Source organism: Triplophysa rosa, linkage group LG4 (assembly GCF_024868665.1).
Source record: "Triplophysa rosa linkage group LG4, Trosa_1v2, whole genome shotgun sequence".
Taxonomy (NCBI): Eukaryota; Metazoa; Chordata; class Actinopteri; order Cypriniformes; family Nemacheilidae; genus Triplophysa; species Triplophysa rosa.
The window spans coordinates 26,791,808-26,803,077 of record NC_079893.1 but is presented as its reverse complement, the minus strand read 5'-3'; the positions used below and the strand labels follow the sequence as shown (position 1 = coordinate 26,803,077).

At 41.4% G+C, this 11,270-nt stretch overlaps 1 protein-coding gene across 7 annotated transcripts in view; it reads right to left on the bottom strand.

The window, feature by feature from the left end:
- Positions 1-67: 67 nt before the first annotated feature.
- Positions 68-11,270, bottom strand: part of fam13a (family with sequence similarity 13 member A) — a 49,034-nt gene continuing 37,831 nt past the window's right edge. For 4 of the 7 annotated variants that reach the window (XM_057331901.1, XM_057331900.1, XM_057331904.1 and 1 more), the window contains 12 exons: positions 10,155-10,257; positions 7,587-7,652; positions 5,976-6,192; positions 5,580-5,721; positions 5,415-5,496; positions 5,075-5,280; positions 4,421-4,504; positions 4,246-4,341; positions 3,554-3,637; positions 2,979-3,175; positions 1,765-1,866; positions 68-1,669 (listed from right to left, as the gene is read on the bottom strand). In XM_057331901.1, coding sequence (XP_057187884.1) covers positions 1,546-1,669; positions 1,765-1,866; positions 2,979-3,175; positions 3,554-3,637; positions 4,246-4,341; positions 4,421-4,504; positions 5,075-5,280; positions 5,415-5,496; positions 5,580-5,721; positions 5,976-6,192; positions 7,587-7,652; positions 10,155-10,257 — 1,503 coding nt within the window. In that variant the 3' untranslated portion in view covers positions 68-1,545. The remainder of the gene's footprint in view (positions 1,670-1,764; positions 1,867-2,978; positions 3,176-3,553; positions 3,638-4,245; positions 4,342-4,420; positions 4,505-5,074; positions 5,281-5,414; positions 5,497-5,579; positions 5,722-5,975; positions 6,193-7,586; positions 7,653-10,154; positions 10,258-11,270) is intronic. The other 3 variants (XM_057331905.1, XM_057331903.1, XM_057331907.1) reach the window with 3 other exon arrangements.

Here is an 11,270-nt window from a genome sequence, read left to right as displayed (position 1 = left end):
ATGTAGGCCTATCACCTGATATTTTATAGCGGTTCATGATATATTCAAAATGAATACAAAACAAGAGTTCAGAAAAAATAGTTTTTTATATATACAAAATACAAATACAACCATGTACTAAAATGTACACCGGGTATTCATTTTTATCTATCAGCGTTATACTTTCCGTAAAAAAAGGTCACACTACAAGCTTCCAATCTGGAGAATAAGAAAAGGGTTACGAGCTCGCTCGGTTGGGATCTGCATCTACCAAGAACAAAACTGCACATACGCCTCTTGGCTTTTGCCTTTTCGTACTTTTCTAAAGGGGGTTTTAACCCACATCACTGTTAAACAGCGAAAACGTCAGGACCAGGAGATTATTTTTTGTGAGATCGGGAAAAAACAAAAACAAATTAACAAATCATTTGTATCTCAAAGTACCACCGATTGGGAGTTTCTAGAACATTATAACAATGTTTTTATTGTTTTTATTGTAATTTTTCTTTTCTTTAAATTAACCATCTATCTGCATGTTAATTCTAGCTTAGTCGATGGTTTAGAGCTTCAATGTTAGAAAAAAAGTTGTTCAATTATGAACATGTACAAACAATGCATTTTCGCAGAAACATCAATATTAAAAATAAAACAAATATGGCACCAGTCAATAAAATTACACAGAAAACCTTCCTTCCAAACATCTGTCGCCGTCCTCAGTTCATCAAATATGTTTTTAAATGCCACTGTCCTCAGTATTTACATACATTAGTTAAGACGCAAGACCTTAAAGTCCAAGTGAAATTAAAAATGACAATTCTTATTTTTTCATGAAATATTGCAGCGTTTATGGTATATAGCTTATCAATGTGGGTCATTTTCTTTTTAAAATTCATGTACCCTCATAATCTTCAGGTAAAATCTGAAAATGCACTTCCGCCCTGAAATGACGAACCATCTGAAATGACATAAATTAAACGGCTTAACTCCTCCCCTTCGACCGTCAGTCTGCTGCCAGTTTCATTTCAAAATCAAAGCAACAGCTGTTTTTACACATCCAATCAATTCGAAGTGAAAAACGCAAGCCACGCCCACTCATTTTCTCCTTTGAAATTTCTTTTCACTCAGAAATGTGTCAAAACACGGAAGTAAAACGATCGCAACTTCAGGTTCGCGGGGACTTTAATGTTCTTCAAAGCTTTTGTCTGATTAGGAAAACTCCCGTTTCTATATTATAGCAATATTAAGATAGTTTTCTATCTAAAAATCATTACAAACTGTCGCATGATACAACACGAAATATATTACAAACATTCAGCAGGGTTTCAAAGGGAATCGTGCTCATTGTTTTTAAACCCACAGTCGTATAGCAGACGTGAACAAATCTTCATCCATAGAAGCGGAAACCAAAAGTCCTTTTCGTTGCACGATAGAACAATAACGGCACCGCAGATCTGATTTTACTGAAACATGCGTTTACTGACATCCAAAATATCAAGCATCTTTGTACATGCTGCGCTGCTTTTGAAAGCAAATGTCTGGTCCTTGTTTGGCTGATCACAATGAGCGTTAGATGAATTTGGATGAGTCTCTTTTACTTATAAGCACTTCCAGCAACCTAAGCTTGGCTTTAATGTGCTTGTATTCATTGTATTCCCCAGCCAACGGTGAGCGATCTTCCTTTTGCACGTTCCTATGAGAACAAAGACAGTAGAATGAGAAACGAATGTGATTTTCTGTAGATAGTCAAGCTTACACACGAGTCTTTCAGAGGACAAAAGGCTTTACCTGCCGTTCTGCTTGAAGAACTGCTCCTCGAACTCCCGAAGGTTATTGCGGATTCTTTTCTTCTCCTCACGAGCTTCCTGGAGCTGCTCCACCAGTTCCTGCCTGTGTGTTTGTGTAGAAGAGAACGGAAAGTTTTAGATTCTTTCAGCAACAATGAAAACAATGGTTGGTCAATATTACGCAGTTCATTACATGTAGCGTGATTTTCATTTGTCAAACATTGCAGTTCTGTAGCGTGACATGTGAGTGCATGTCTGTGATGGCCTTTTTATGCAATACCCAAAAGCCGGATTGCAATGTGGATGTGTTGCAAATTTTGGATGTGTTGCAACTGTTGACGTCTATGGACCAGTAAGAATTGAAGAATTGGGTTGGGTTTATTAATATTAAAGTCCCAGTGTAATTAAAAATAACAATGCCTATTTTTTCATGAAATATTGCAGCGTTTATTGTAAGTAGTTTATCGATGTGGGTCATTCTCTTTTAAAAATCGTGTGGCCTCATAATCGTTAGTTAAAATCGGAAAATGCACTTCCGTCCTGTAATAACTATCAATCTTAGATGTATGTTCGACGGCTTGGGCGGAGCATCCGTTAACTCCTCCCCTTCAACTGTCAGTCTGCTGCCAGCTTCATTTCAATATGCAACGGCTGTTTTTTATACAGAAAAACGAAAGTCACGTCCACTATTTTTCTCATTCAAAATTCCGTTTCACTCGGAAATGCGTCAAAATACGGAAGTAAAAACGATCGCAATTTCCGGTTCACGGGGACATTAACAAGATGCTACACTGCCTTTGCAATGAATGACGAGGAATGCAACGCTCAATATGGCCGCTCTAGCGAAGGAAGTCCTGCCTTCCAGTAAAACGTGCCAATCGCCAATCAACAATCAATAAAGGGGCGGGGCTTTCGTGAGGCGCTTGCCAGCCTGTGCGCAGGTGCAGTAAATGCGGCGACATCGAAAAAGGTGATTTTTAGCGCAATTTAAGCTTAGCAAACCAAAGTTATGATACAGTTCATGTCATGTTGAATTATTGATCGGAAACATGCTGTCTAATTGGGATTTTGCCAGCGATTTTAGAAATATCTGCCTTCCTCCATTCAAGTAGATAGGACTGGGCAGCTATTTACATCATAGCAAGTCCACAGAGGCGTTGCAAACATGGCCGCCAAGTGGCACGACTTCCGTAAACAGACTTTGGTAGCACTCACATGGTAGCGGCGTGTAAATTGGACAATCTCATGTCCATAGTGTTCTTAGATGGTGACAGTTCATCAACAGGCGAGATAAAGCCGTCTGTGTCCTCATCCAGCTGGTCGAGCAATCCCAGCATGCTCAGTTCCGGCTTAACAGTGACCGTGAACTGTGTCCTAGTGTCGCTGTCTTCGTCCGAGCCCTCTTCCTCCTCCTGAAAAAGAGCAGATGGTGCTGGTTAGTTCACGTTCAGATGAAATCAAGGATCAACCAACACCATTCTGCTATCAGCGTTGAAGTTCCCAAGGCAAAATCAACACAATCCCACTCAAATTAGCCCCTGAGCTAACAAGCTGTTGTGTTAGTACAATCAGAAGCATCTATTAGATGTACCCAACAGCAATTTTACGTAAGCAATTCCAGCATGAGTCCATGCAGCTACTGATTTGCTTCGGGTATCCGACAGGTCACACAAGAATCACAGGCTGCGTTCATGATTGGGTTAATTGAGGAAACCGGGGTAGTGAGTGGGTGGATGGCTTTTGGGGTCAGTCGTATAACTGATTGATGGCGCGGTAACAGCTCTCTTCACCTTAGTGTCGCTGAAGAACAGGGCTGGTACACCCTCGATTATGGGCTGCAGCAGGGGGCCTCTGCGCTTGCTGGAGGGCGAGCCCTGTGGTGGGTGTTAATAATGAAGTTACAACATCAACCCTTACGGACTCATGCAACTCATAATAAATGTTGCAGGGTTTTCCGTTGCCACGTGTCTGTTCATATGTTTGGTTGGCTCTCCTTATATGTATATACAATTATACATATGATTTTCAAACTACAAAAAAAATCCAAAATAATATTTGCAAAAATACATCCTATTAACTGAGGAAAGGGCTCTAAAGGAATGCAGCTTTCTATGGTGTGACAAAACCTTTTATCAAAATGGAAGTTTTATGTTTTGGGGGAATTTGCGTGTAAGTGACTTAAGTGGGGAAGGAATTATAAGCAATGCAAATATGCAGCTACAGGATATGACCTCAAAGGCCAATCTTGAGCTCTTGCTAAAAACGGGCTTAGCGGCGCTAACAAGTCCCAGCACTGGCACAGCACCAATACTGTGGCTAAATGCTCATATTGTGCGACGGCTAATGCCGTTTCCCCCCACTGATACTGTAGAGATTTCTTCCAGAATGAAAATGAATACAACCGACAACTGTGGCTATAACACGATGAGGATTCCCTGTAGCTAGGAAGAAAGGAAGTAGAACCAAAGGAAACGGAACTTACAATGACTGGAATGGCTGACGCTCGGCACAGGATCTGCTTGACGAGACGGTACCGGTCGTAAAGAGGCTTCATGACCTGCCTCTCATTCTTGGTGACCTTCAAACACGAAGAGAAAGTTACATCAATGCCATCGTTTTTTAAATTGTATTGTTTTGAGGCATATTCTTAAACGTACTGGTCTTCCGTGGATACTCTCATAATGCAGAAGAGCTTTCTGAAGGGCCACCTTCTCTGCTGCGATCTGCTCACGGGTCATATCCTGAAAATATATGTTTAGAAGTTAAAAACAGAAAATATCGGTCAGATATTTGCCAAAAAAATAGGGTTGTCAAACAATTGATCGCATCCAGAATAAAAGTCTGTGTTTACATAATATATGTCTGTGTACTGTACATTTTTATTTTGTATTTATACAACCAAACATGCATACATTTAAGAAAAATATAAAAATTTAGAATCATTAGTAAATATAAATAAATACATGTAAATATTTCCTAAATATGATACATTTATGAATATGCGTTTATAAATACAAAATAAATATGCACAGACATATATTATGTGTAAACAAACTTTTATTCTGCATGCGATTAATCGCGATTAATCGCTTGACAGCCCTATTTCAAATTCTACATTTTCAGATTTTAAATATTTCTCAACTCTTGGACTAAACATTTTGTTAAATAAATGCATAAAATGACTTTTAAGCAAACCATTAAACTACATCAGGTCCCACCAAAAAGTGAAGTATTTATGTTTATACAATCATTTTTGATTACGACATTTTAAAAAAAGAGCAAAAAAAGAAACAAACTTTCTAAAACCTCACTTTAATCTCGTCGGGTCGACCCGCCTCTTTGCGTTTCTCCTGCAGCTTGTTCATGACAGTCTCCAATGTGCTTTCCACAGGGGGTTTGGGCGCTTTGGTCTCAGAGGTTTTCTTCTCCAGCTGTGACCCGAAACTCCTCGGAAGAGTGTTACTGCGCTGGCGGGGGAGGGGCGTCAAATCCTCCTCTGACTTCAGTAGCTTGTGATCTATGGGAAGCCCGAACACAAAAACATTTTTAAAGGTTCAACATTTTGTTGCTGTTTGTCAAAGAAAAAAAATCTTGGATTAACTTGATAATGACGAGCGTAACCGGTCTTTTTTGGAAGCGTCAGATTTGTACCTTTCAAGTCTTTGCGCAGCCTGGCCAGTTCATTCATCCATCGCAGAACCTCTGGATTGCCGGCTTTATCGCTGTGTGAAGGCTGTGGAGAAACGCTACACTCAATATTTACAGTCAACATTTTAATATAAGTGTCTTGTCATTTCCATCATCTCTGTGGCTCACCCTGTACTTGCGTTCCTCCTCAAACTTCTCCTCAAACCTGCGGATCTTCTTCTTGAGCACGTGGATCCGTTTTGAAAGCTGAGCCGAGGTGAGCTCTTCACGCTCATCGTCGCAAGAACCTAAAGAAGAACTCCTCCGCCTACTGCACGGAAAACATTCACGCATAAACATTTCACCAACTACCCAGATAGCACAGGTACGTCTTAAAAAAGGCAGTTTTGCTTCCATTCTGCATCCCAAACATCTTATATACATCTTATAGATGTCTATATGACATCACACAAGAAACGTGTCATAGATGTATTGCAGATGAGCAAACAATAAAAAAATGTGGACATCAAATAGACGTCTGCCAGACTCGTTACATGTACTTAAAAACGTTCGTGATTTACGTACCTAATGAAAGAGTGGGCGTTAGGCGGTGACGGTGGAACCTCCGTGTCATCCAGATACTGCTGGCTGTCCCTGTAGGCATAGAACCGAGGCGAGACCATTGGGTCGCTGTCTTCCTCCAATAACTGTCGAATCGGTTTTCCGCTGGCGTTTGGCGAGAGATGAGCTTCCTCGCGGTCCACGCTTTCTCTCTGCCATGATGAGTAGGCAGGAACGGGTTCTGTTAAGATAAATAAATGCACACGAGTTGACTACACACTCATGTTTGAAATGTTTTTCAAGTTAGTCATTGCTTAGAACAGCAACAGGACGTCCACTTTCAGTCTTTATTGATATATAGTCGTGACCAAAAAATGAAACATTAACCAGACTGACACTGTTGACCCTGTTCTGTAATCCTAAGGTCAGCTCTTTGGCGATGGCGCAAAATTTGGTTATTTGGCTGATCTGTGGACAGATGTGGACACAAGTACACGATGGCCTTCGTTGAATACACAATATTGTTTCTTTTAATATTCTATATATGTATATGTATGGGTGACTAAGTGTCCTTAAACAGCAAGTATTAAACACTGCAGACTGTTAAGTAAACATGAATGTTAGGACGTGGTAACTTTTGCTTTGTTTATTTACTAGTGACGCTATCGAACTTTCATGCGTGACCGCTGCGTAAGGTCACAGAGCGATTTAATGATGTATGCCAAGGAATGTGGTGGTAAAATGTGAATCCAAAGGCACCAACATGCACGAATGACTAAATTCGACCTTATCACGTCTCATAAAGTTGATATCACAATGTTCACAACACTAAAGTACAGGTACAAGCCTTCTATAAATGTTTGGCCACACCAACGCACATTAGGACGAGCAATAAAACAATGTGTTCAAGTGTTTTGTGACATTCTATATTTATGTAATAACAAAACAATAACTACATGTATTATCTGTGCCTTAGCCAGCACCACTTTTTAAAAGAACAGTTCACCCAAAAATTGCCATCATTTACTCACCCTCATGTCATTTCTAACCTGTATGACTTTCATTCTTCTGCGGAACACAACAGAAGATATTTTGGAGAACGTTGGTAACCAAACAACATTCTCCCCCATTGACTTCTATTATATGGACGCAAAACCACTGAAACATTTCTCAAAATATCTTCTTTTGTGATCGACAGAAGAAAGAGTCATATTCAGGTTTGTAATGACATGAGGATGAATAAATGATAACAAAAATTTTGGGGGGGATTACTACATGCACATTCATTCATTCCCACAAACATCCCAGCATGCTTTTCAAAATGAAAAAAATCCTGTTACTAGCATATCTGGGAAGCTAGTAGATTTCCAGCATTGAGAACACATCCAGGCATGTGGTATGAGACGTACTTTTGCCGAGACGCTTGCCAAATGAAAGTCCTGGCGTATCAGGATATTGCGAACATAAATAAAGCTGTATATTGTTGCTCCTGCCATCAAAAGCTGCAAGGTGTTAGATGCGGGTGGGCGCATGCCAGTGTGGCGTGTTTTATGGGATTTCCATGCAGCGTCTAAAGGTCACCGAGAGATGGGTCTCTTGGATATCAGGTTGTAAACAAAAGATCTCAGCCCTTACCCTCATTGCAACTCTGCTGGAAAAGGCTTTTAAAGTCAAGGAACGGGGCGCTAAAGAAATGAGAATCTGAAAGGAACAGAAAAACAGAGGTAACCAAACAAGCTCTCGTGAGTAGAGCCCTAAGAAAGTCGATTTACTGCAGTGTGGAGTCAAGTGATGCAGGGAGAGATAGAAGAGGACGGCTGAGCTCATGGACCAATCACATCGCCACATGGGTCACCACAAGGTGTTTTGGCACCAGCTGCACTGGGATAAAGGTCTGACGCCTCAATGTTACACACTGTGCCCAACACGCACACACACACACACACACACACACACACACACACACGCACACACACACACACACACACACACACAGACCGCTCCTATGTGCTGGAGATACAGCTAGAGATGTCATCCTTTTATCTGTGATAACTCCATAGTAAATATAACTGTAAAATCCACAGCAAAACATTCCAATTGGCCATCAAACTATTTTATTCTATTTATTTATTCAGAGCTTTTCAAAGCACACACTGTTACACACTGTTATATTATCTGCGATTAGGTCCACGTCACAAACTTAAAAGCCTGGATTTGTAGTGGATAACAACGTATCACGCACTATAAAATCCACATTTGAATACCCATAACTATAATTTACAACAATTCACCACTGGTCAAAACTAAAACATTGACTTGTACTTAAATTGTATTTCAAAATTGAAGGCACTTTTACAGTGTCTAGGCTATTCTTACAGTGTATATTCTCACTAAAATAATACTTATAGCTGCAATCTGTGACTTTTGTCTCTACATCGCCATCTCTGTTTGAAACACAAACTTGCAGGTTACTTTAAACACCTTTCTTTATGCGTGTTGAAGTAAAATGACATCAAACTGACATTTACCTGAACTGGACTAGGCAGCTCAAATTATAAATCCTTATTATAAGCATAACGATTTATCACGTCCAAAATAAAAGTTTGTGTTTACGTAATATATGTCTGTGCACTGTGCATATTTCTTTTGTATTCATAAACAAATACACGTACACATACTGTACATGCATATATTTAGGAAATAATTGCATGTATATATATTTATATTTAATTGAAACTATATATATATATAATTTTTTTCTTTTATATGTTTTCATATATACATACAAAATTAATATAGACGGTACACCTACATTTATTATGTAAACACAAACTTTTATTCTGGATGCGATTCATCACGATTGTTCATTGAACATTGTTCATTGTCTTCAAAACATATTTTTTTACGTACTTGCTCATTACCAAATCTTTCTTCATTTTTAACCAAGCCTGCAGCTTTAAATGCATTATTAATATAGCACATTCACAATACATAGTTCCACAAATCTAAGAAAAGTTCATTAAAACACAAAAGGTTAAAGCTAAAATACAATCAACATCCATCTACACAACAAGCACGTGCACGAAACATCTCCAACCCCCCTCAGGAATGTCTCCTGTGAGAATCCTTCAAAACCGTACGGCTGTGTTTTGACAATCTCACCACAAGCGTTGCACTAGCTATGCCATTAAACAAACAACAGTTTAAAACGCTCACTAGAGGGCGCTCTAGAGCCCTGCAATACAGAAAAACAGAATCTCAGAGTCTGTGACCACGGCATTTACCACTACATTAAACTGAAGGGCAACTGTGACTCGGCATGGCAACCCAAAGCAACAGCACTTACCACTGTATCCGTTCAAGGCCGCGAAAGTGGAAAGCTAAAATTTGCACCCGTTTTTGCGCACTTCCAAGGTCACTGCAAAAAGGGGTGTGTCCGTGCGTGTTTGTTCATGTCTGTTACTGCACATGCTGCACCAACAGCCGAGGAAACAGGAAAGGGATCCGAGCGTGTCGTGCATAACCATGACAAGTTTAAAGCGCTGGAGCGACGTGCACGTAGCAACACCTCTCAGACTCCAGCATTTAATCTCCTCCCGTTTCACTCCTCTGTTGCTATGACTATACGGTCCTCCACGAGCCGAACCAACTGCTTGTTGCTAGGCTCACGGTACTCCATCACAACAAACAAATTTAAAGCCAGTATACTACACATACAGTTTTGGGAGCTTAGAGATTGAGAAAAAAATGAATGAATGAACGAAACGATCAACACCCTTTTGAGTGTTTGCGAACAAGTGGCCAAAAGGAACGGGGAACAGCACCAACAAATCCAGATCGAACTCGTCAAATCCCGAGTGAATCCCAATCAACACCTCTCAGGGGGTTAAACGGGCTCCGGGTGTTTGATGACCTCATCACTATTTACACCTTCAACAACCATGCACACAATAATGCATTAAACATCATGACGTCTCCAAGCTGTGGCAATGCGATGATCTCTCCGGGCCGAGCGTAATGCAGCATGCATAACACGAAGTGAAAAACACACATCCCAAATCTCCTTCGTCTCTGTGAAGTGACTTAATAAGATCTGCGTCTGCACTAGGACACGCTGGTAGCGAGCCAAGCTTGCAGCTGCCGCCCATGTGCAGAATGCGAGTGACAGACAGAGGAAAAACAAATGTAAAAAGAAAGACTGACCTGTCCAGCTGTTGGTCTCGGTCAGTGCAGACAAGTCCAGACGAGGGACGTCGTCGCACGGCTCAGCTCCGCGGAGAGCCTCTTGGATCTTCATGGCAGGCGTCTAACACAGAAGAGAATGAGAGATAAACACCAACTACACCGAAGTGGGGGCTGTGCGCTTCTTAAGTTGAGCAATAACCTGCCTGCGCCTGCCCCGTCTGCTTACAGGCTGAGAGGAGGCAGGGGGCGGGGCTACGGGACAAACCCCTGCATGCCGATTGGTTACCCACCCTGCCCCAACCCCGCATGCTTTTTTTCAAGGTGGGTGTGGTCTGTTGTGCATTTGTTTCTCTCAGTACCGCTCCCTTTCTTTTTTTTTCACTTTTGTGTGCTCTGCTGCGCCTCTGCAGCTGTTTGTCTCAGTAGCAGAGGAGGCCGGGCGAGCGGGAGAGGGAGGGAGGGGCGAAAACTACAGAGAGGGAACACACGGAGCACGCAGGCAGATTTCCCGTCTGTTATTGAGAACAGCACCACAGGATTGAGACGCTGGTTTGTGTTTTTACTTCGTGCCCTTACGTGCATTTCAACACCTTCTTGATGGTGCATGGGAGGTGTGTAGGGAGCAGACGTTCGGTTTGTACAAACTCGGTCCGCCGTTGGGGCGTGGGACAGGGTCTATTTTTGGAGCAGATCAAGGCAGGGGGCTTTTTCTCCGGCACCACCCCTCTCTCTCTCTCTCTCTATCAAAATGCCCTGCATTACAGAGTGTGTGACAAAGAGTCCCGCTACAAGTTGCCTGATTCTCCGACCGCATGAGTCATTACAGCTGGATTCAAAAAACACTTTGCATATTGCATACGTGCTATTTGTGGGTTGGTGATTTTTGATAAGTGTGTTACGTTGTCCCATCATGCACTATAATTGCATCACTGCTGTTTGTTTTATATCTGAAGCATCCAAATAAGGCAAAAGAGAGACATGACCGACTGGTTCGTGAAGGTCTTTTCGCTCTGCCAAGTGTCGTGTATTACCAGCAGAGATAAGGAGATGGTAAACAGCCGTGAATTGAGAGACAGACACCCAGACTTCCCATAATCCTGTACGCGGTGATCTAATTTGGCTCTGAAGTAATTC